A 27,175-nucleotide genomic window follows, 5' to 3' on the forward strand; every position below is an offset into this window, starting at 1 on the left:
CTGATTATTATTATTCCCCCCATCTCTCATTGCTACGCTTCAAAATCATATTTCCCAGTCGAAATGAGAAATAATATATACATATTATGAAAGCCAAGGTGTTGTTTTATTAGAATAATGTTAAAAAAGAAAAAGAAAAAAAGTGAAAAAAATCTGCGGTTTGACAGAAAAAGGCATTCCTATGTAAATGAGCAATTGCGACATCCGACTGATTCTGTGAGAGCACGTCACATATGTTCCGAACCATATCTGAAGATTCCTTGATTGGAGTTGGCGGATTTGAGCGCAATAGATAAAGGTTCGATTGCTACAGCAAATAGCAAAGGACTCAGAGGACATCCCTGTCGGGTACCTCTACCAAGAGTGAATTACTGGGATATCATCCCATTAGTACTCACAGATGCTTTAGGTGCCGAGTATAAAAGTGTTATCCAAGAAATAAAGTTGGGACCCATACGAAACCTATTAAGGACCTCTAGCAGATACCCCCACTCCACCCTATCAAATGCTTTCTCTGCATCCAAGGAGACCACCACCTCTGGTGTCTCTCCGGATGCAGGAGAATGAAGAATATTTAAAAGGCACCGGATATTAGAGAAGGAGTTGCGGTTTTTCATAAACCCTGTTTGGTCTAATGATATGATACCTGGCATAACCGAATCTAGCCGCATGGCTAATGTTTTTGCTAGGATTTTATAGTCTGCATTTAAAAGGGAGATAGGGCGATAGGAGCTGCAGTCAGATTGTTCTTTACCCGGTTTTAATAGCAAGGTTATTGAGGCCTCAGTGAGAGTTAGAGGCAGAGCCCCTTGGTCCAGAGAGTGATTGAACATTTTTAACAGGAGGGGGGTTAATTTATCTATGAATTTTTTATAGAACTCTATTGGATAGCCATCTGGGCCAGGGGCCTTGCCACATTGTATCTGTCCAATCGAGTCTGCTATATGACCAAGTTCTAGAGGTTGGTCTATTTCGCTCGCTTGCGTGTGGGTTATGGATGGGAATTCCAGGTTGTCAAGAAACCTTGTCATGTCTGTATCGTCCGCAGGGGTTTGTGAGGTATAAAGCTCGGAGTATAATGTTTTAAAGGTCTCATTAATAAGAGATGGGATGACTGTGAGTTCTCCGGAGGGAGTCCTTATTTGTTCAATTTGTTGCAATGTCGATCTACTCTTAATTTGGTGTGCCAAAAGGCGCCCTGCCTTTTCCCCATGTTCGTAGAAAGACCCACGTAATCTTAAAAGTCGTTTTTCAGTCTCACGAGTTGAAAGTAAATTATATTCCATTTGGAGATTTTGTCTTTCCTTGTCTAATTCAGGGGTTGGGGATACTGATCATTTTCTGTCTTTTTGCAATACTTTCCATGAGCTGTTCCTGTTTTTGTTTTCTCAGTTTGTTTTGTCTTGCAGAGTAGGATATAATCTCTCCTCTAACTACCGCCTTTAAGGTCTCCCAGAGTAGGGATGGGGATATGCTGTCATGGTTATTGGTTATAAGGAATTCGTCAATCACCTTGGATATTGTTTGACAGAATCCATCATCACTTAACAATGTGCAGTCCAGCCTCCAAGCGGGGCCTGATTTTTGTAGTCAAGTCAAGAGTTTTAATTGTCACGGCATACAGGTATACAATGAAATGCGGGTGGTCTTGCCCGCAACGATGTGCAATACAGTGGTACATATAATAGAATCAAAAGAAGAAAACAACATTGTGCAGTAACAGGTAACAGGTAACATGGAGTGACATCTCGGTATCTGTACATAGTTATTTACAGAGCATATGGGACATGCTAGTTAGCTTTGGTAGTGCAATACACTGTTCCTGTTATTCTAATTTAAAGTGTCCTTTCCTTTGGCCATAAGTGTGCGTGTGTGCGACATGAGTGTGTGCCCGCTCATGTTAAAGTGTTAAGTGGCTGCTCGTGTGTGAGCGTGCACAGTGTGCGTGTCGTGTGTGTGTGTGTTCATGTGTGCTTGTGTGTGGACAGTTCAATGTTCTGAGCACTCAATGTTCATTGTTCATGGCTCTGATGGCCTGGGGGAAGAAGCTGAGCCTAAGCCGCTCTGTCCTAGTAGCTGGGGTTCGCAGGCGTCTGCCTGACCTCAGCAGCTGAAACAGGCTGTTATTGGGGTGGTGAGGGTATTTCATTATCCTGCAGGCTCTGGATTTGCACCTCTTGTTGTATAGAACCTGCAGGGGGGGTAGTGCAATACCCGTGGTACGCTCGGCTGAGCGCACCACTCTCTGTAGGGCCTTCTTGTCCTGTGCCGTGCTGTTTCCATACCAGGCAGTGAGAATGCGATGTCAAGTAACAATGGGGCGTGATCCGATATCACTATAGTTGAGTATTCTGTATTATTGACAGCCGGAATGAAATAATTATCAATATAGAAATAATCAATTCTAGAGAATGTTTTATGGACCTGAGAGTAGAAAGAAAAGTGTTTTTTTACTCTGATTAAAAAAACGCCATGGGTCCACACATCCTATTTGGGTCACAAATTATGTAATTGATTTTGCCATTTTAGAGGGAGAGACATTCTTTGGATTAGATTTGTCTAGCCGTGGGTCTATTGCACAGTTGAGGTCGCCCCCCAAAATTAAATGGTGAGAGTTAAAATCACGTAAACATGATATTAATTTTCCCATGAATGCTGCATCATCCCAATTGGGTGCATATAGATAACTAGCACTACCATGAGATTATTAAGGGATCCTGAAACTATAATAAAACCTGCCCTGGGGGTCTGCAGTAACCTTAGTTGGTCTGAACTGTACTGTTTTATGTATTAAAATAGCTGTACCCCTTGCTTTACTACTGAAATTGGAATGGAAGGTTTGTCCAACCCAAGAGGCTTTCAACCTATGATGATCCTTTGTGGTCAGATGGGATTCTTGCAGGAAGGCTATTTCAGTTTTAAGATGTTTTAGGTGGGAGATTATTCTACCTCTCTTGACTTGGCCATTGATGCCTTTGACGTTCCAAGAGACAAATCTTAGACTTGCTCCTCTCTTATTCGATGCATTAGCCATATTCAGATATCAGGGTATGTGATGAAGTAGCATAGGATCTTGTTGAAAGGAGGCGAGGAGAGAGTACAAAACTAACACAGACAAAACTAACACAAACTTGTAGGATCTAACACCCAAATTCCCTGACACCCAAACACTCCTTGCAGAGAACATATACACATATTTACACCTCCCTAAGCTTGTCCTAAGAACTAGAACTAGCAGCAGGGCTCCAAATACTGTGTCACTTCCGTATGACATAATCACTAACATTCTTGAGCAAACTAGGCTCCTGTCTTATTCACAGTTATGTCCATTTAAGTATATTAGAATAGACCATATGAAAGCCAACAATATCGACACCCCTGGGTAGGGAAACAGGTCAAACAGAGTAAAGTCAAATGAATAGCCTATGGCAGCCCAATTGGACTATATCAGATAGAAAAAATAAAGATAAAAATAAATGTATAATAAAAAATATATATATATATATATAAATAATAATAATAACTAATAAGAAATAATACTAAAAATAAAAAAAATCTATTAGAAGAAAGAATATATATGTATAATAATATCATTAACAAAAAATATAAAATAGGAGTGAAACCATAAATAATACAAAAAAGGGGTATTATATATAAAAAGTGGAAAAGTCAAAATAGAGTAAGTAATAACAAAATCAAGATTTATTTATAAATAAATTATTATTATTATATCCAAATGTATATCTAAGTTGTATATATACCCATATATCTACATATGTATATTCATACACATACGCCTGTTCTTATACAAAATAATAATACTCAAGTAACATATTTAAATACCCTTAATAATTATAACCATAGCAGTGATAATAAGGTCCTAAGAACTAGAATTAGCAGCAGGGCTCCAAATACTGTCATTTCCGTATGATATAATCACTAACATTCTTGGGCATACGAGGTTCCTGTCTTATTCACAGTTATGTCCATTTAAGTATATTAGAACAGACCGTATGAAAGCCAACAATATCAACACCCCTGGGTAGGGAACCAGGTCAAACAGGATAAAGTCAAATGAATAGCCTATGGCAGCCCTATTGGACTATATCAGATAGATAACATAGAGATACAAATACATTTATATATATAAAAAAAAAAAAAAAAGTAATAACAATAATAAAAAATAATAATAAAATAAAAAAATCTATTAGAAAAGAGAATATATATATATATATGTATAGTAATATCATTAGCAAAAAATATAAAATAGGAGTGAAAACATAAATAATAATAGTACAAAAAATGGGTATTATATATAAAAAATGGAAAAGTCAAAATAGAGTAAGTAACAACAAAATCAAGATTTATTTATAAATAAATTATTATCACTATATCCAAATGTATATCTAAGTTGTATATATACCCATATATCTACATATGTATATTCATACACATACGCCTGTTCTAATACAAAATAATAGACCTCAAGTAACATATTTAAATATCCTTAATAATAATAACTTAATATAATAACTCTCTTTTTGGCCAAAATGGCGCTGATATCCGGGTACATTCTTAACTCGTGGCCGCCGTATGCCCGTTTATTTTGCCTTGCCCATCTTAGTATTTTTTCTTTATCTTGGAAACGGAGGAATTTGACTATGAAAACTCGGGGTTTCCCCTCGCGGTTCTCACCCGACTTTGGTCCGATAGAACGGTGGGCCCGCTCTATCTCCGGAGGATTGTTAAGAACGCCAGGTCCAGTCACCGCCATCAGCATTTCGGATATAAACACCGCCGGGTCTTTGCCCCTCTCGCTTCCTTCGGGTACGTTGATTATTCTCAAATTGGAACGCCTGGATCTGTTCTCAAGATCATCCACTCGGTCCTGGAGCATCGTGGTTGTGGACCGCAGCTCTTCAACAATGGTTTCCATCTCGGTGAGTTTTGCGAAGTTGTCTCCCACCAGCACGTCGGTGTTATCGAGCCTGATTTTGAACGTTGACATCTGTTGTCCCAGTGAGTCCACCGACTTTTTCAGAGTTTTTGTTGATTGTTGTATCAAGCTTGCTATGTCGGATTTTAAGCTATCACGTTGTCTACTGAGTAGTTCCAACAGGTCGTTTTTATTGATTGGGAGTTCCCCGTCCTCATCAATGTTGCCCTCTGCAAGCTTAGCAGCTGTGCTAATTGCACGAGTTGAAGTAGTCGGTTGTTTCTGCTTTGTATCGCTCATTGTACCACAGCACTTTTGTACAAATAGTGTATAAATGCAAGGTGGTCCCAAACGTTTAGGTTGTTCGATTTGGAAGGTTTAAAGGACGTTTTTAGACGGAGCCTCTCGTTTGCACGTCTGCTCACTGATGCATCAAACCGGAAGTCGGGAAAAAAAATCTAGCTTTCTATCAGCAATCAAATCAGAGACCAGCAGGGCCTTATTAGTGAGTGATCTCACATTGAAGAGACATAATTTCAGACAGTTGAGTGGTGTGTATGTGGCTGCTTTAAGCAGAGGGGATAACACACTGTGATTGACAGCACGGGCAACGGGCATTGTGTGGGGGCTGGGGGGCGTGGCTCAGTGGACCAGAAGGAATGGATTATTTTGTTACTGTACTGTGTGTATTCAAAAAAAAATCCAGATCCGCGGTGAATGTATCTCGGTCGTGTTAAGATGCTACGATGGTGGGCAATCAGAGCTGGAGGGGTTCTGGAGTAAAACCGGAGACGTGAGTTAGTGATGGGAACAACAGTGATAGGAAGAACAGGAGCATAAATGGGGGGAGCCAACTAGGGGTGCACTGATATATCGGTCGGATATCGGTATCGGCCGATAAGTGCCTTGTTGACTGCCATCGGCCTATCGGCCGATAAGCTAAAGTTTGCCGATGGCAGTGGCCGATAAATATCCCTCAATTTGTGTTGCGTCAATCTGGTCCACACGTTCAAACTTTGAAAAAAGTTTCAGTCAAGCGACCTGCACAACGCCGCCCCCACACACACACGCTACTGCATCAAAGTTACTTATGATTAACAAAGGCATTCGTTTTGTGGCATTAACGTTATATAGTTACACGTTCAATAACATCAGCATATTATTTACCCGACCATAGCCAGCATTACTCATTCATATCTCTCACTTCCTTCCTTTGCTCAGAGAGCCCGTACTGAATTGTACCCATTCTGCAATCTGTTAATAAAGTTTTCAATCAGACAAATGTATAGAAAAGTTTTTATTATAACATTCGTTGCAGTAAAATCATTATGCCTCGTTTAGTACTCCTGTGGAGCGCTGGTAATCTACTTGTGGGCCGCGGGGAGCTAACTTTATTAGCTTTGTTGTTGATCTCGTGAAAAATCAATGGCGGACTTCCCGGAAGTAAAAAACTAATAAGCGCTTGCCGATTGGTGGTAAGAACAGCAGCAGGAGGTGGGTGCTAGCGGTGTGACATAATTGGCAGAATCGACCTGTTGTACCTGACAAGACGCATGCATTGCAAACTCAGATTATGGAGATATTACTGGAGAACATGGAGCTTTGTTTGAGAGAGATACAGTGAGTGCTCTCTCTTAAACTTTTTTGTCTTTTTAGTCAAGTTAGTCTGTTGAAGATGAAAGCCAGTGGGTATTGTATGACTCAGACTTCAGCAATAATCATGAGCATTATAAAATATATAAAAAACACACATGGCATGATGGAATACCATAAACATATTTCTTCATGTTTCCTTTTTTAAGTAAGTAAAGAGGCCTATGTTCATATCGGTGCCCACAATTTGTAACACAAAAAGAGAGACGTGTAGCCTATTTATTTATTTAATATTTTATTTATTCATTTTATTATTATTATTTTATTTGTTGCCATGCCTAAAATAATAGTCAAGCATAGGGCTAACACATTTTCATAAACAATAATATAATTTTTTGTTATATGGTTATAATAAAAGCTTTTCTATACATTTGTCTGATTGATTGATTGATTGAAAACTTTATTAACAGATTGCAGAATGGGTACAATACAGTACAGCTCAATACAACAACAGTGCTAAGACTGGAGGATGAAGACCAGAAAAAGACTTTCGGCCTTTTTACATAAGGGTCCTCCATTTTCAATTCATCAAAACATTTAGAGACATACAAATATACAGTAGTTTCATTAAAAAATATATATATATACCGGTAGACTTTATTTTTTATTTTTGGCACAAATATCGGTATCGGCCGATTGTGTTAGTTGAACAATCGGTATCGGCCGCAAATTTTCATATCAGAGCCAACGCAGGGGTTGGTTGGGGCAGGGCTCCAGACTAACTTTTTTCACCACCGTCCCAGAACTGTCCCGAAATACAATTTTAACCGTCCCAAAGTGAATGTAACCGTCCCAAAAATCAAATGTTGTTTATTTACTTTGGTTTTGTCGTCTATAGTAGTTATTGCCATAAGAAACACCATTCAGAGAAGGGGAGAATAAATTGATTTAGTCAAAAGGCTCCCAGGTGGAAAGATTTCACAAGAATAATTATGATTAAAAAAAAGTGTTTAACAAGGTGCTAGTATAGGGATATTTGGTCACGGTCCTGTTATAGTCAACCAATTGGAGCCATGTTGATTATTCCTTCCATAGGAAAATATATTTAAATGTATTTGTATTTTATTTCGTTTTCGTTTTTTTTGTTATTACAAATGTGTGTTTATGGTTGAAAATGTTAGAGATAAATAAAGATCAAATCAAATCTAACTGAATAAGTTATCCCTTCTAACAAGAAAGAAAAACGTAGTTTAGCTTTAAACTATATAATGTCATTGCGTCCAGAGATTCCACCTTTGATAACTAAAGTAATGACACTTGACTAGTAATGAAACATGTCCCTTAGATCGCGCTGTCCTCCTGGTCGATATTGATAACTGCTGCTAAAATTAAATAAGTCCCGAGTCGAGACTCCTGCTGCTTCCAACGAATCCCAATAGTATGCAACTGCAGAGCCAGGGGCGCTTTCAGGTCCGGTCACAGGCCCGCTCAACAGCGCCCCCCACCCAACGGCTGAATTGCCAATGGCTGAATTGGAGTATTGCACTGTGCAATACTGCAGCGCTAGCTCACCTAACTATCTAACAACTAACAAACGTGACTGCAACACCAGTTCCATTAGTGAGGAAATGGGGGGGGGGGTATATTGACGACGCTTGACAACAGGTTCAAAGATAACTTCACATTTATTGGCAATTCGTTTCTTTATATCGCTTCCTCCAGGTTCAAACTGTTGTTGACAAAATGCCATCATGGTGTGGTTAGCTACGGAGCATCAGAACGCTCTCTCTCTCGCTCTTGCTCTCTCTCTCTCTCTCTCTCTCTCTCTCTCTCTCTCTCTCTCTCTCTCTCTCTCTCTCTCTCTCTCTCTCTATATATATATATATATATATATATATATAGGTAACGCTTGTATTCCCGGTAACCTGCCCCATTTCAAAGCCATATAACCCAGGACGTTATACGAACAACATTAAAATATTTTTTCATGTCAGGAATGATTGTTATAGATGCCAAATAATTCACCTTTAAAAAAGAAATCATGTAATGAGGGATGGCGGACCTCTAAAGTTGACCTAAGTTACCGGGAATACCAATTCACTTATCTCCTCCAATTTAAGAGAGAATTAAAATATTTTGGTTTGTTTTGTAGGGATATCATCATCATGTAACATATAGCCATAGTTCTCCCTGAGTTATCTCAAGAGAATTAAAATTTAGCTGAATCTGAAGGAAAAATTCAGGTAGAGGGATATGAGTCAACATAGTTCATGGCCTTCAATTGATGACAAACAAAAAAGGCTTAATTTTCATGGCAGATGCATGATATGTTTTGGGCATGATCTTGGCACCCCAATGAACAACCAAAATGAGTTTAGTCTTTTGTGGCCAATTATTTTAGGAGATAATTACGTTTCACATATTGATCCCAGGTTACCGCAAATACCTATCCTCACAATTCCAGATAAACACTTAAATCTCCTATTTTACTAAAGATTGGTGAGATTTTATTTTTGGAAATCATAATAGCAATAATAAGGGTTAGATGTAAACCAGAATTACTAGAATGTGTTGTTTTGTCTGTTAAAATGAGCAAAAACAAGGAAAGGGTATTCCCAGTAACTTAACAAACGAGTGCAAAAAATAGTTCTAGAACAAGTATTTAAATGTTTTCTATCTTCAAGAAAGTGGAAAGGAACCCAACATTTTCAATTGTCTGCACACAATCGTTGTTTTGTTATTCCAAGATGGCATTTGAACTGAATTTTGGAAAAAACAGGTATTCCTGGTCACCTGAGTTAGGGTTCACCACCATGCCCCTAGTGCAGGGGTGGCCAACCTGTCAGAGACTAAGAGCCACAAAAATGACTGTGGTACCACAAAGAGCCACACCATATACCAGCTAGGGATGGGTACCTTTCACATTTGAACCGATACCGGTACCGGTACCTGTGAATCGATACCGGTACCCAACGGTACCTTTTTTCGGTAAAAAAAAAAAAAAAAATGTTACTTTTTTCTTTTCATGTCAACGTTCACACGCACAATATATGCTTACCTAGGATTTGACTTGATTCAACAACAAAGCAGTCGGAGCAATGACAAGCCGAAAACTGTCGAAATTTAATTTACCTACAATTTCGACAGTTTTCGGCTTGTCATTGCTCCGACTGCTTTGTTGTTGAATCAAGTCAAATCCTAGGTAAGCATATATTGTGCGTGTGAACGTTGACATGAAAAGAAAAAAGTAAAAAAAAAAAAAATATATATATATAAAACATTTTTTTTTTTTTTTTTTTTGGTTTCTCACTTGATTCGATACTCGGTAGTACCGACGTGTTTCGGTTCGGTACCTCAAAAGTACCGAATTCGGTACCCATCCCTAATACCAGCGTTTCTCAACCTTTTTTTTCAGTCACGGCACCCTTCATGTGTTTATAGGTCTCACCCTCTGGCCTCTGAAGTTGCTAATGTCTTTTTTATTTGGGCCTCACAGGGTTAAAAGTACCCTGTGAGACCCACGGTTGCAAAATTACAAAATCACTTTTAGCCATTTAAAAAAATAATGTTTATTATTTAAAGGGGAACTATTTTACTATTTCTTTCACTATTTGGGCACTTTTACACAATTCCTGTGAGTCTATGGAACACCTAGGTTTTTTTCAAAAAAAATGCATTGTTTTGTATTTCTAATCAAGTACTAAAAACCGCATTTTTCTACCTCAAGATCTTAAGCTGTTTTTGAGGCTGGGCGCCAACCACTGTGTGGCCTGGTGCCAACTGCCACATCAACTGCCACATTATTATGCAGCTGAGAAATCTCTGACATCACAGATATGCACATTTTCAGATGACTCAGTTCAGTGAGGGTGAATATTGTGAGAGGAGAATTGGAAGAATGCGCCAATATGAGAATTAGAGACATATATCCTATTAATATAAGTCCACATAGCTAAGAAACAATGGTAAACACTGAAAAAGGCCATTTATAAGATAGTTCCCCTTTAAGCACATGTATAGTCAATTGGTCCTGTTCAGCCTCACAATGCTATTTTATAGTAAATGTGTTTATATGTCCCACCCTCTGGCCTCTGAAGTTGCTAATTTCTTTTTAATTTGGGCCTCACAGGGTTAACCTCTTAAGCCCGAGATATACAGTAAAAGTGTATATTTTCAGCATTACGTTTGTTTACCAATTATTTTAACTGTTATTAGTGAAATATAAGATTATAGAAATCTCAGGGCATTGAGTCGGAAACCGACGCATATTGACAGGAGGAAGTGGCACAGCCAAAAGTGAGTGTAGTCTTTTGAAGGAAGAGACTCAGGGCTTTCAAATTTCGAAAAACTACCCTACCCAGCTCACACCAGCCCCTGTCAATCATCTGACTTCTGGATTTACTTTTTAATTTCTCTTATTTTTTCGGATTATCTCCCACAAACCTGAACGTTATTGCCATAAAACAGAACGCAGTTAGTTTCTCTACCTTTCTGTGAACGTCTTGCAAAAAACGGTGTTGCAATATGATGAAAAATGGTGGAGAAGTAAACAAACTCCAGACAGCTAATGTTGACGCTGCCATTTTGGTTCTGGGCGATTTCAACAGCGCACGCCTTAAAAAGGTGTTGCCGAATTTCTATCAGCATGTGACCTGTCCCACCAGAGGCGAGAACATATTAGACCATGTATACTCGCAATTTAAGAATGGGTACAAGTCACAGGCTCTTAGTCCATTCGGTAAAAGCGATCACGCCGCCATCTTTCTTTTGCCAAAGTACAAACAAAGTCTCAAGCGAACGCCGGTGGTCTCGCGAGAGGTTAAGCGTTGGGCCGTGACGTCAGAGGAGTCACTCCAAGCTGTACTGGAATGCACAGACTGGAGTGTATTCCGTGATAACACAGCCAATATTAATGAATACACCGAAACAGTGATTGACTGTCTGTACTATGGTAGAAGAAACAATCCCCTCCACCAAAATTAAAATCTACCCAAATCAAAAGCCCTGGGTAGACAAATCCGTCCGTGAGGCTCTGAAAGTGCGCACATCAGCATACAACACCGGGCTGGTGACAGGCAACATGGAAGAACACAAGATGGCAAGATACAACGTCAGGAGAGCAGTAATAGAGGCAAAATGGCGTTACAGGGATAAAGTTGAACTTCAGTTTGAACAGGCTGACTCTAGAGGCATGTGGCAGGGCCTCAGAACAATGACAGACTACAAAGGCACCCCCCTCAAACTGAACAGTGACATCTCCTTAGCAAATGATCTCAATTCCTTCTATGCGAGGTTTGAGGCTGTGAATAACAACACCAGCCTACAAACCACGGCAATGGGGGGGGGGGGGGGTCTGCTGATGGAGACTCAGTGTTCAGGGTAACAGAGCATGAGGTGAGACGGATCTTTAAAAAAGTGAATATCAGGAAGGCAGCAGGACCGGACGGCATCCCCGGCCGCGTCCTAAAAGTCTGTGCCGACCAACTGGCCCCGGTATTCACTGACATCTTCAACCTGTCCTTGGAACAGGCTGTCATCCCCATCTGTCTGAAGAAGTCCACCATCATCCCTGTACCCAAAAAATCTACGCCCGCTTGCCTCAACGACTACCGCCCTGTAGCCCTCACCTCCATAGCCATGAAGTGCTTTGAGAAGCTAGTGAAGGGCTACATCTGTTCCTCCCTCCCCATCAACCTGGACCCTCTGAAATTTGCATATCGCCCCAACAGGTCCACGGAGGACGCCATAGCCCATGTGCTGCACACAGCAGCATCACACCTGGACAAGAGGCAGGGGAACTATGTGAGAATGCTGTTCATCGACTACAGCTCAGCATTCAATACCATAGTCCCCTCCAAACTCATAGCCAAGCTCAGGGACCTGGGCTTGAACTATGACCTCTGCCAGTGGGTCTTGGACTTCCTGACGGGCAGACCCCAGGTGGTAAGAGCCGGCAACTGCACCTCCTCATCCATCACGCTCAACATAGGGGCCCCCCAGGGCTGTGTTCTGAGCCCCCTCCTCTACTCCCTGTACACGCATGACTGCGTAGCACAGCGGAACAACAACACCATCATCAAATTTGCTGATGACACAGTAGTGGTGGGCCTGATCTCTGCCAACGACGAAAGGGCCTACCTGGAAGAGGTAGAGAACCTGTCACAGTGGTGTCAGGAGAACTGCCTCTCCCTGAATGTCAGCAAAACAAAAGAGATGATTGTGGACTTCAGGAGGTCGGGGGTCAAGGACTACAGCCCCCTCAGCATCGACGGGGCACCGGTTGAGAGAGTGAACAGTTTCAAGTACCTCGGAGCCCACATATCCGAGGACTTGACATGGACCACACACATTGACATTGTTGTGAAGAAGGCACGACAACGCCTCTACTTCCTCAGGCGCCTAAGGAAGTTCCAAGTCAGTCAGAAGATCCTTAGGAACTTCTACTCATGTACAATAGAGAGCATCCTGACCGGCAACATCACCTCCTGGTTTGGGAATAGCACTGCACAAGACCGTAGCAGACTACAAAGAGTGACACGTTCAGCCGAACGCACAATTGGAGGGGGGCTTCCCACCCTCCAGAACATTTACAACAAGCGGTGCAAGGGGAAGGCTAAGAGAATTATTAAGGACTCGAGCCACCCGAACAACTGCCTCTTTGAACTGCTGCGGTCAGGCAAGCGATACCGGAGTCTTAAGGCGAGCACAGAAAGACTCAGAAGAATCTTCTATCCCCAGGCCATCAGGCTGCTAAACGAACAATAATCGCTAAACGAACAATAATCATTATGCAACAACCATCAAATGCACACAGCACACACACCCACACGCACACACTCACTCAAACAAACAACACACTGCAGCACCCACTCTCCACACTTTAGATCACACAAACACACTTACACTTTATATTTATTGATAAAGGATTTGCACTACAACTCGTACACCTACTGTGAATTGTACCTAAATTGCACCTCGTCCCATTTCTCCATTTCTGCCTTGCACTATATAGTATTATATATTAGTACACTGCACAGTATTGTATATTGTATGGTAACTATGTCTATTCTGCATCGAACATTGTACATATGTCTAAACTGAACACTGTGACCTCATTTTTTTACTTCTAATTTTACTATGTTATTTTATTTCATACTTATCTTGTCTTGCACAGTCTCTGGAGCGCAACAGTAAGAAGCATTTTGTATAAAAGTATTCTGTACTTCTGTATGACAACTATTAAAGAAACTTGATTATAAAAAAGATGGCAGAATTCAGTACTGTATCTACAAAACCTTCTGTTTAATCATCTTCCCTTTATTCATTTGCTTAGATTTTTCAGGTCTGGTGAATTTTAGCATGGTGTTATTCACAGTCAAAGATACATTTTTTTTAAATAGAATTGATATTCTCCTTTGGTTCATTACAATTTTCTCAAGCCTAGTAACAGACACACTATTTCTGACACTGATCCATATATGTCCCTAGATTCAGATACCAAGAACATGCAAATGGACCATTAAAAAAAAATATTAAATGTTTATTCTACGTCCTTATAGAATGAGTGACATAAAAAAAAAAGGTAATTTTTTTTTTTTTTTTTTAATGGATGGAAGAGCCGCACATTGACGGGCAAAGAGCCGCATGCGGCTCGCGAGCCGCGGGTTGGCCACCCCTGCCCTAGTGTGTGTGTGTACTGTATGTGTGTGTGTGTGGGTGGGTGTACACTGTATGCGTTTGTACAATATTTGTGTGTACTGTATGTATGTGTGTGTACTGTATTTGTGTACAGTGTGTGTGTACAGTATGTGTGTACAGTATGTGTGTGTGTACAGTATGTGATACAAGATACAAGAGTTTTATTTGTCATGGCATACAGGTATACAGTGAAATGCGGGGGGTCTCGCCCGCAACGATGTGCATAATACAAGTAATAATATAAGAGTCCAACCAATAGAGCGACATATAGTGCAATAAACAAGTAAACAAGGTAGGCATATCGGTATCTGTACATGAGCTATTTACAGAGCATGCCACAGGTCCTGTGGCAGTGCAGTACACTGCTACGGATGAGGCATTGGGTCTTTATGTACACTGCTAATACAATGCTATATTATACGATCTCCAGCTATACTATTCTTAAAGTAATCTTTCCTTCTGTAAAGTGTCCATAGTGTGAGCGTGTGCAGCATGAGTGTGTGTGTGCTCATGTTAACCCATTCTCTGCCACGCTTATATCCATCAATATTTGATCTCTGCCACCACTTTAACAGGGCTGTACGCTGCGATGATATCGTCGCGAATTGCCCCTTTAATTGGCCGTTGCGATTGGTAAATATTATCTGGGGGCGGGCTTGCGAGTAGTGCTTTCAAGCCTTGGATTCGCATTTCACTCCTAAATTATCCAAGGCGTGTGATGACGCGATGACGTCACTCACGCGAGCTGAGCAGTGAGCACTCAGCAGGTATGATCAGCGGGAACAATCGACTGAGCACTCACTCTGATAGACTGGCTGACTGTCTGATTTAGCTATGAAGAAAAGTAAAGTTAGTATTGCTTCATATTTTCGACGCGTTGTTCGACCTCCTATAGTGAGCCGAACTGAACTGAACTCAGACACACGGAGAGAGATGTGGCATCTGCTTCTCCTCCAGCCCTCTCGCACCCGTGGCTGTTGTAAACACTGGGACCTCGGTGAGCCTGCCAGCCGGCTAGCTACTGATAGCTATCAACAAATGCTCCAGTAAGTCTAGTAGTGCATGATAGCTTGCGTTAGCTTACTGTTCAAAACGAAACGTCCCATTAACCTGTTCCACCCCACGGCCACGGTACCGACCCCTTTTTGACATTATTATCATATATTAGTATTTTTATGAGTGCTGCAATAATTTAACGTTTTTAAAATCAAACGTTTTCAAGTATTATTATCACTACTATGTCACAAATACCTGTAGAATGTAAAACGTTAGGTTGGCAATAGTTTAGCAATAGGTTAAAAGTGAGTTTATATCATTTTAAGTTTTTATTTTTCACTCGCGTTTTTGACGCTGAAGCGTAAATGGAAATGTTGAACCATGGGAATTGTAGTTTTTTTGCGGCCATTTTGAAGAGCGCATCGCCAGCTATCTGCCAGCGTCGGAATTTCTCAAAACTACACTTCCCATGGTCCGCTATGGTCGTTCAAAGTTAGGCATTCTGAATGAATCATATCAATAATTGTTATGATTCGCGATAATAAGCTACAAAAGGTAACGTTTTTGACAAATATTGAAACGCAGTCAGTTTCTCCACACTATTGTAATCATGTAGGAATAATTAGATCTGAAATTAGTTACAAAATGATTACACTGTGGGAGAAATAAAAAAGTACAGTCGATTACATTAAATATCTGTATATGTTATTATACATGCCTGGTGATACTATATCCAAATTGAACTCGGCCATTTGAAAGATACTATATGTATATATATATAAATGTGCGAATTGGCTATAATAAGGTAATGTATAAGCATATATTCTATATTCTATAATAATATTTCAAATTGCATTGGTCCGGATGGGAGAATTCAGTACTGTATATACAAAACCTTCAATTTTATCATCTTCCCTTTATTAATTTCCTTAGATCTTTTGTACACATGATCTCAAGATGGTACTGAATTAGCTCAGTGGCAGTTTTTTAAGTTTGGTCATTATTATGGTTTTATTCACTGTCAAAGATGAAAAGAAAAATCATAATTCATATTTTCCTTTGTTTCATCAGAATTTAAGCAAGCCTAGTAATAGACACAATATTTCTGACACTGAGAATACATTCATTGAGGTCCATAGATGTTCCTAGATACCAAGAATATGCAAATAGCCCTTGTAGAAGTGGAGCAATATTCCATTTACCATAGGTATACATTTTATGCAGATTTCACCTGGGGTGGAACAGGTTTTAAACTAAATAGTTCAGATAGCTCCGTCCTGATATCAATGTCTTATAACACTGAGTCGATGCGTATTCGAGCTGAGGGCACGCTGAATATAGTCAATAGGGAGCAGCTGCAGCGCCGGAGAATCCTGGCCGTAGCTGGAGGCTACAGTATAGGGCCCAGCTGCAGCTCCGGAGAATCCTGGCCGTAGCTGGAGGCTACTCAGTACACACAGACAGTGGAGCTGGTTGCATATAGCGAGCATTTAGACTTGTTGCGTGGTGGCGATGTCTCGCAGATAATACAACTACAAGTATGATTATATAATATATATATTTTATTAAAAAAAAATTATATAAAAACAATCGATATAAATAATGGTAAAATTGTTATTTAAAAATTTGCCCCTAAAAAATATTTTTTGCCCCTAAATTTCTCATTTAGGGGCAAGTGTGCCCCTAGTGAAAAAGCTTAGCGTACAGCCCTGTTTAAGTCTATGGAGATGTTCACCTTCTTTGCAGGGCTATAACTTTTTAAATTGTATTGCTAAATTGACATTACTATGGCCCATTCAACATCGATTATCTATCGTTCAGGATGTAGGAACGTTTTACTTTTTCATTCACACATTCATACGAAAATACCGTCTAGAGTATAAATATGTTTTATCGTTTTCTGCAGTATTTCCCAGAACGTGAGATATAGGCACAAATGCATATATTAGATCATCAAATGCAGTTTGATACCGATCGACGCTATATAAAAAATGTCAACTGTACATGGTCCTAAACGTTATGACTGATCATGCGCGGGTGAACGGAGGGGGGGGGGGGGGGGGGTCGTTTATAATTCCGTGATAGTCGTTAAATGCTTCATGTAGTATGGGTGATATATAGATCAGAGCAGTTTGTATGGTTAATAATAAAGAAAAACGCTGAAACTCACGGCAGCTTCCTCGTAGCGTTGGGCGATGAGTGGAGCAAACAGATCCCAGTTATGTGATGTGGATCGAGGCGATCCAGTTCAGGTTTGTATAATACTAATATACGCCCAAATCATGTGGATTATTGAGTTATGGCAACGATCCATATCCACGGTGTGTGTCTTGAGTCCCGGGACGATAAACGAGTGGCCGGACGGAATTAGGGGACGGACCGAGCTGCAACGGGCATTTCCGGTTTGGCAACTCGCCGATCAGCCACCAGGTGGCAGTATTGAAGCGTTGCAGAGTTGTGCTGAGTCCTACAGCATCAGCCAAGACTCCGTGAGTGAAATATGAATACCATGGCGAAAATATGAAATATGATCAGAATAACGTTGTACGCCGTGATCTGGCAGAATTCGCATGAACTTGAAACCGGTTCTAAGCCGTTTTTGGCGGAGAAAGGGTTAACATTCTCTCTTCTGTGCTATATTGTGTTTTTCAGCAAGTACAGGACGCGTGTAGCTTATTCCCAGCGGAAGAGTGCGTCGCGTGCTTCCGCGTTTTCTCTGATTGGCCATGACGCCCATGTGACCACGGCAGCGCGAGAGAGCTGCAGCGCGGAAATAGGCTGTCTATTGCCATTCTCTAAGACAAACTCTAACCTTAACCAGCTCCTTAACAGCGCCTAAACTTAACCCTTCTAACCTTAACCAACTCCGAAACAATGCCCAACCTTAACCTTAACCATGCCTTAACCTTAACCATAACCAACTCCGAAAGAATATTGCCATTCTCTAAGACAAACTCTAACCTTAACCAGCTCCTTAACAGCGCCTAAACTTAACCCTTCTAACCTTAACCAACTCCGAAACAATGCCTAACCTTAACCTTAAGTTAACATGACTAAACTTAACCGGCGAAAGAATGCACGTTAAAAAAAAAAAAAATTGAAGGGATTCGAACTTGTCACCAACGGACCGCAGGACCGCAGCGCTGCCAGTTGAGCTAAGCGTCGAATGAAAATCATCAGGGATTACGGCTACATAATGCCGCAAGCTCTGCCGCAAGCTCTGCCGCTCCGCTCTGCGCCTGCCGCGGGGCGTGTCGCAGCCAATCAGGGAAAACGCGGAAGCACTCGGCAGCACTCTTCCTCTGGGAATAAGCAATAAGCGTACAGGACTCCCAATGTATAAGTTAGTGATCATTAAAGGGTTAGTTCAATAAGGTCATTTCCCTCAGTGCCGACCTGGTCATCTGCGATGGCCTTAGCGAAGCGGGCACAGTCGAGCTGGAGGTAGATGTCAGTCAGCTGGTCTAGGAGCTTCTTGGGCTCAAAACCGTATTTCTCTGGGTTCTCCACCTTCAGGTCCCGACACTTGGGCCCGCACAGCTGTTGAAGGTTAAAGTTCAGCATGGCTGCTAGACGAGGGCCCAGCTCCTATAGACAAGGGAAGGAACACTGGTCAAGAACGGGTACGACACAGGACGTCCTGGTGGCAGCGGCTCACAACCAACATCACACCATTCTCTATTCCTGTCTCTCTCCACTTTGTACAATCAAATAGACACAGCATTAAAATAATCAGTTTGTTGTTATTTAGTATACACTTATACACCAGTATTTACAGTATATATTGTTTATTGGATGTTAAGGTCAGTTATTTGGTACGCCTCCTACTTCAGTATTTACGGTATATGCTCTCCATTGTATACAGGCGGAATGGGAGTTTCTGTTTTGTTATTGAGCTTGAGGCTATGGTGAAGGACACCTGTACAGATGCTGTGTTGACAGCAAAGTTGTGTTTTTTTAACGATATAGAAAGTATTTTCCTGATTCAACATTCATATTCACCCTGTGATATCTTTCGGGTATACGTGCACAACATTTCCATTATTTCTTCTTTATTGTTAACACTTTGGTTGCCTAAGGTTAAATTAATGATATACCATAGATTGCCAGCGCTATTTGTCTATGGAGAAAGTCCCCTTCTTTGCAGGGCTATAACTTTTTAAATTCTATTGCTACATTGCCATTATTAGGGCCCATTCAAAGTCCTATATGTATTGTTCATTGTGTAGCAACGTTAAACTTTTTCATTCACATATTCATAGTAAAGTATGGTCTAATGTATAAGTATGTTTTCATCTCTTTCTGCAGCTTTCTCCAGAACGTGATATATAGCCCCAAATGCATTATATTGATGATGAAATACAGTTTGATGGCAATCAGCGCGATATAAAAAATTCCAACTAGACGTACTTCTAGAAGTTACTACACGTCATCTGATGTTGACCGGATGGGCGAGGGGGCGTTTATAATTCCGTGGGCAGCGTTATACCAATCATCTAATGTGGGTCAAATGTTGATAATATCAGTTATTATCGAAGACGGTAACGTTACACGCTGAAACTCACCCCAGTCTCCGCGCGCCGTTGGGCGATCATCGTCGAGTAGAAATTTTATCATTATGGGATATATTTTTACCCGGTCCATCTCCAGCTTGTATAATGGTATATACGTCCAAATCATGTTGTTTATCGAGTTATTGGCAATCGATCGCTATGTAGTGTGACGAGCTTGAGTCACCGGACATGTACCGAGTGGCCGGAAGCAATACGGACGTCTAGCAAAACCTCTACTGCGCTTCCTGTTAAGCGGTTGCGCCGATCGGCCACCAGATGGCGCTCCTGAACCGCCAGAGAGCTCAGTGGGTCCTGCTGGTGGATCTCAGGCCAGCGGAGGGACATTATGAATCCGATCGCAGATTTTTGAAATATTGATATAAGGACGCTGTACAGCGTCCCCCGGCAACTTTAGCATGGCCAGCAAAGACGTGAGAAGACGTGTCCCGGCACCCAAAGTGTTAAAGTGGCTGCTATTGTGTGAGCGTGTACAGTATGTGTGTGTGTGTACAGTATGTGTGTGTACAGTATGTGTGTGTACCAGGGTTAGAAATTAACATTTTTTTTCAAGGGCTTTTTTTGCCCCCCTTAATTGATTTTCGGGGGCTTTTTTTTGTATTTCAGGGGCACTGAATTTTTATGATGAAAATTAACATAAGGATTATAAAACATTGTTGACACTTTTTGTTACAGTCTTTGTCCCTATGTTTGATAATGTAATGTTAATGTCTCCATATATAGGGCTCTACGCTAACCTTTTTCCCAAGGAGCAAATGTGCTCCTAAATAAAATGTTAATAAATAAAATCTAAATAAAAATGTAGGAGCACACAAAGAAATTTAGGAGCACAGTGAAAATTGTTCAAGTAACAGAGTTTATTACTATTTATCACATGCATATTATACTGTGCGTGTGCACATTATGAATTGAAAATGGGGGACCCTGATGTAAACAAGACGAAAGTCTTTCTCTGGTCTGCATCCCCTTAACAATTGTGTGTATTGAGCTGTACTGTATTGTACCCATTCTGCAATCTGTTAATAAAGTTTTCAATCAATCAAACGCAAAGGATATCGGTTGTCAAGCTGCTTTTGTATGTTGTAGTGTTGTTATGATACCAACATTTTGACTTTGATACAGATAGGAAAGGTAATGGAATATATTATTAGATGACAGAACATTGAAAATTCTTTATACAATTATTTAATTCATTATGAAATAAAAATTCCGTTTTTGGGTGGAACGTTTGTTGCAAGGAGCTAGGGAGGCGGGGACCGCTGCGTGTTACACACAACACGGAGAAATGTCCAAGCGTCTAGCTGCTTCGGTGCGTCGTTAACGTCGGAAGAAATTCCCCACTAAGCCCTAAATTCAGAGCAGAGCAGTATCCTAATGACTTTTATGCTTCAGTCGATAAGGTGTTTTGCGAATTCTGTCAACATACCGTGGGGACTGGACCCGCAAAAACACGTGCGAATATCACTTCAAAAAACCATGTCAGCCGGATTCCTCTTTCTCCTCGTCTCTCTTTTGCTCAAAATAAAAATGAATGGGCTTCATGGCTGGCTGATTTTTTTGCGTTGTCTGATTCTGAATGTATAACTTGCCTAAGCCGGTACCGTGACTTTGTTTTCGGGCGCTACTGTGATTGGACGTTTATGCGCCTTGTGTAATGTGGGACTATTAACAGCGCAGCTGTTTTGTAATCGTCACACGTCTCGGGTAAATGATTTTTCCGGGTCGCGCGCACACACATATTATTAGGGGCAAATACAAGGGAAATGCTCGCACTGTAGATCATATATATAATTATATATATAATTAGTAAACTGTCAGGGGCATTTTCTGCCCCCCTTAACTGATTTTGGGGGGCATTTTGTCCATTTTCAAGGGCATTTTGCCCCGAGCCCCCGTTAATTTCGAACCCTGGTGTGTACAGTATGTGTGTGTGAGATAACATAGTGTATCTTCATTGATCTCAATCAGCTCTGCTCTGTTTTGTCTCGTCAGCACTTTCTCTGCCCTGATGAGACAAGATACAGGAGCTGGGAGGGGGGGGCTCACATGTAGGGGGGGGGGTCACATGTAGGGGGGGGTTACATGTAGGGGGGGGCACATGTAGGGGGGGGCACATGTAGGGGGGGGGGTCACATGTAGGGGGGGGTCACATGTAGGCAGGTGTGTGTGTGTGTGTAGCTTGGGCCTCCATGATGTGTTAGCTTCAATTAATTAATTACCGGAATACATATAAGTTACCGTGAATACCTATATGGTAACGGTATTCCTGGTAACCTCTCCTTTTCACAAGTAACCGGAATACATATCAATATCTAAAGTTACCTTCACGGTAACGGGAATACCTATTTAGGTAACCAGGAATACCTATGCAAGGTATTCTCGGTTACCCATAGGTTACGGGAATACCTTTCTCCAGTTACCGGGAATGCTTTACAGATATCTCTCTCTCGCTCTCTCTCGCTCTCTCTCCCCGTTCAATGATTTAAAGTGGCCAAACGTTACAATATAAATACTAACTGGATAGTTGATGATAAACAGTTAATTTAATTATCTAAAATATTATAAAATCATTAAGTCTGCTATAAGCCATTATGCCTTTGTGTGTGATTATTATTGTCTCACAGTAGTGTATATACATTGTGTGTGTGTGTTTTTAGCTAAAGTGGATAGAAAACACAGTACTGTGCAAAAGTCTTAACCCTTTATTCGCCAAGGACGAGTTTCCACGTCATTCTCCGCCATGCGTAATCTGCCAATGACGCCGTAAGGCGTCTTTGAGATCAATATTTCAAAAATCTGTGATGGCAATCATATTTTACCCACGGAGACTTGGGATCTCCTGTTGATCTCCTCTCAACTCTCCAACGGTTCAAGAGCGCCATCTGGTGGCCGATCGGCGGATCGCCCAAACAGAAAGTGACGCGCCGGAAGTGGTGCTCATCCATATCCGGTCCGGGCACTCGCTATCGTTAGCGGGACTCTAGCTCGACACACTGGACAGCGATCCGTTGCCAATAACTCGATAAACAACATGATTTGGACGTATATACTATTATACAACCTGGAAATGGATCGCATATATCAACATCCCATAATAGAGATATTTCTGCTCCACGCTGATTACCCAACGGTCAGAGGAAGCCGCGGTGAGTTTTAGCGTGTTTGATTATTATTAAACGTATAATCTGCTCTGATATATATATCGCCCATACTACATAAATGATTTAACGTCGGCCACGGATTTATAAACCCCCCCCCCCCCCCTCCGGTCACCAGCAGATGATGAGGCAAGACGTTTAGGACCTTGTGCAATTGAAAGTTTTATTATGAGTCAATCGGTATCAAACTACATTTGATGATCTAATATAATATTTAGGGCTATAAATCACATTCTGCAGAATGCTGCAGAAAACGATAAAAACATATTTATACTTTAGACCGTATTTTAGTTAGGGGTGGGACGATACATCGATCCAGATCGATATATCGATCTATTATCAATAATCAAATAGGATCGATGCCATGTAAAAAGATCGATTCATATTGCGATACTCTTATTTTGAAAATCCGGCGACGTCATCGCCCCGCGCCCAGTGTTGTGAAACTCAAACTCTGTTTAACATCAACAGCTGCCAGTAGCGTCTAGAGCGTCACTACTAGAGCAAGACTAGTGTGCCTATTCTGTGACCCAAAACATGTCCCTGCTGTTTTATTCTACAACGGGTCCAATGCATCTAACCTGCTTTGCAATCCTCGTCACTCCATTATGCCCACGTCGCGTTAAAGATCGAAGATAACGTTACTTTAGCGTGAGCTAACAAGCTAACCCAGAGCCATAGGCAGAGAGAAGTGGGGACTGGGAGGGTGCATTCTCGGGGATAGCCCCACTAACATGATCTGGCCGGTACTGCACCTTGGGACTCCCAATATGCTTTTCCAGCCAAAATACAGCTCTGTGACAGTGAATAGGATATTAATATCGAGAAAAAAAAGAAATGAACCAAAAACAGTGAACAGGAGGTCTATTTGTATTAAAAACAATAGATTGTTTTTCATTTAAATGTCTGGAAGAGCTCAAAAATAAAAATGTCATGATATTTCCATTGCCTTTTTTGTTTGTTGATTTAAATGTTACTGATTGTATTAAATGGGCACATAATATCGTCTCATATCAATCGCAGGCACCTGAATCGAATCGTATCGTATCGTGGCAGACTGTGTGATATCGGATAATATCGTATCGTTGTCCAAAGAATCGATATCGTATCGTATCGTGATTAAACTGGTGATTCCCACCCCTAATTTTAGTATGAATATGTGAATGAAAAAGTAGAACGTTGCTACATCCTAAACAATAGATACTTGACGTTGAATGGGCCATAGTAATGTCAATTTAGCAATACAATTTAAAAAGTTATAGCCCTGCAAAGAAGGGGAACATCTCCATAGATTTATAGTGGTGGCAGATAGGGGATTAAGATCAGAATAATCCCTGGCAGATAAAGGGTTAATAGCCACCCAAGAGTTTTTATATAAATTGTCTTACAGTAGATTTATTATTTTATTTTTAATAATAATATAAGCTGCATAAGGAATACAACCAAATCCTCTGTCATACCATAAAATGTTATCATTATTTTGCATCGTGTTGAATTGCATCGTATCGCCCCGAATCGCATTATGTTTAATCAAATCGTATCGTATCGTATCTCAACAGGGGTGAATCGTATCGCATTGCATCGCCCGGTGCTTCAAATGTATCGTTAATGTATCGTATCGTTGGCACCGTATCGAGATGCGCATCGCATCGGCCTCAGTGATGGAGATGCACATCCTTAATATGTACATGGTATATACATTTGATGTGGAAGTATTTGGGGTTTCAGGCGATCAACCAGAACGATTTGGGCATATTGCATATAACGCGTCATATCTCGCAATCTATGAAAAAATACTGGATTATTTTGGAAAGGGGCAATGTTTAGCGTGTAATAGTGCACAAACTTCAGTATGTAGAAATTAACTGATTAGTCAGTGATGGACTATGAACAATGCCTGTCAAATGAGCCATACTATTGTCTCCATAGCTATAATACAGAACACACGATGGGTCTGCAAACATCGCTAAAATGGTCAATAACGCTGGTGCCATTGAGTTAACAGGCGGGCACATTTAGCATAAAACGCCTGTCGATTGCATACCCAAAGTAATTTATTATACTTTATACTTAGCACATGCATGAGTCTGGTCTCTTTTGAAAGGTAACATTCTGAAGTTTCTTACCCAAATCAGGAAAATCACTTTAGTGCTAATTAGGGATGCTCGATATTGGCTTTTTTACCTATACCGATCTTGTCCAACTCTTAATTTCCGATACCGATATCAACCGATACCGATATATGCAGGGTTTCCCCCCCAAAAAACTGAATAATTTCAGGTAATTAACATTACATATCTCTTGTTGTGGAATTAACACAACATTATGCATACTTTTGACAATAAATAAAATCAGAATTTGTTCTTACTTGCTTGCCTGGGTAAATAAAGGTTCTAGAAATGTTAAAAAAAAAAAAAATTGAAAACCGATACCGATATTTTCCGATATCACATTTTAATGCCGATAATATCGGTAGGCCGATATTACACTGCCGTTTGAACACTGAAATAAAATAGTTGCTCCTTACTTTTATGTTGACTTGTTGCCAGGTGCCTGTTTTTGGGTTCTAGCTGAGAGGTCTCCTACCTGGAAAACATAAATGTTCCATAGCCTGAAGTCTTATAGTCATACAGGTCCAACGTTTATAAAAATCCCACAGAATAAATTAGTGTTTTACAAAGGTTTTGGTATGCGTGTACTGCAATAATTCAGCGTGATTATCCTAAATGGCCGTCCGCTGCCATTCATTCAGACGCGCTAGTCAAAACAAAGAACTTGTTGGTCTTCTTCTGCCCCTTTCTCATTGCAATCAGAGCTCACCTGGGCTTTCGGATCTGTCTATCTATGGTCACCTGGTGTCTGTTTCTAGGTTGTATAACACTTGTTTTTCTATATTTCTTATCTATAATGTCTGTTTCTAGGTTGTATAACTCTTGTCTGTCTATGTCTATCTATGGTGTCTGTTTCTAGGTTATGTAACACTTGTTTGTCTATATGTCTTGTCTATCTATGGTGTCTGTTTCTAGGTGGTGACAGACAGACAGACTCCCAGGAAGGACGACAGTTTAGTTTCCAAGGCGATGGAGTATATGTTTGGTTGGTGACCTCACGCAATGCATCATGGGTAGTTTGGTATCTGGAAGCCCAACCAGTGAACCAAAAACTCTTCCTCTCTGCCATGGATGGATGGATGGATGGATGGATGGATGGATGGATGGATTACTGAGTACAAAATAAATACACAGTCAATTAAATATATTTACAGTTTTCTTTTTACAACAGATAACATTCAGATACTTTACAAGTGTTTGACATGCCTGAAGGGAATGGATGAGATTAGATTTGACATCAGGTTACTTACTACCAATTGACATATCTGGAAGTAATGTTTGATAGGGTTTTGGTTAGAGATGATGATAACACTATTCGTGTTACAGACACAATGAGTCCGATTTTTTTAATGTCACAATCTTTTGATTTTGGAGGCAAAGTAACTTAAAATAATCAGATTACATTACTGAGTTTATTCTAGTGGATCGTGTCATTGGTTTCAGCAGGTTTCATTAACCTCATGGATCATATTTAGAAATGAACCTTCCCGTGTGCGTGTGTGTATGCGTGTGTGTGTGTGTTGATAGTAATATTACATTTTGAGGTGCATTTTAAGAGTGAATGTCTTTGTACTCGATCAGCACTATGGACACTATGTATGTAAATCTGTCTCTTTCATTAAAGTTTGAATTATTTGTACCCTGTTTATGCACAACATTTGTTTTGAAAAGCATAAATAGAGTGTATTGCTTTGTGCTATAATTCAAATATGTTGTTGATATATTCTGTAATGTATGACATCAGATGGATGTTGAAGACTCAAATTAAAAGTCATTAACATCACAAATAATTTGTATAAAATGGGGTATCTAGTGGGTGGGAGGGGGATGCAGGGTATCTAGTGTGTGTGGGGGGTGCGGCTGTGGTACACAGTCCACGATAGATGCCACATACAAGTGTTGCCTTCAAAATGCTGAGGTGAAGATGAATTGGAGATTAAAGATCCCCCCTACTCAAAAACATGTTGAATGCATTACTTTGACTATACAGATTGTAGGGCTTTACCGAATACATTTTTTACATTTACATTTTTAGTCATTTAACTGACGCTTTTATCCAAAGCGACTTACAAGTTCTGTACGACAAGCCATCAGGAAGGGCACAACTCTATC

General features: G+C 40.5%; 1 protein-coding gene across 1 annotated transcript in view; it reads left to right on the forward strand.

The window, feature by feature from the left end:
- nup35 (nucleoporin 35) overlaps window positions 1-26,707 on the forward strand; it is a 98,878-nt gene extending 72,171 nt beyond the window's left edge. Inside the window, exon 9 of the mRNA XM_084314647.1 lies at window positions 25,979-26,707. Coding sequence (XP_084170773.1) covers window positions 25,979-26,056 — 78 coding nt within the window. The 3' untranslated portion in view covers window positions 26,057-26,707. The remainder of the gene's footprint in view (window positions 1-25,978) is intronic.
- Window positions 26,708-27,175: the final 468 nt, after the last annotated feature.

Source organism: Notolepis coatsorum (assembly GCF_963971535.1).
Source record: "Notolepis coatsorum genome assembly, chromosome: 5".
In the NCBI taxonomy this organism is placed as follows: Eukaryota; Metazoa; Chordata; class Actinopteri; order Aulopiformes; family Paralepididae; genus Notolepis; species Notolepis coatsorum.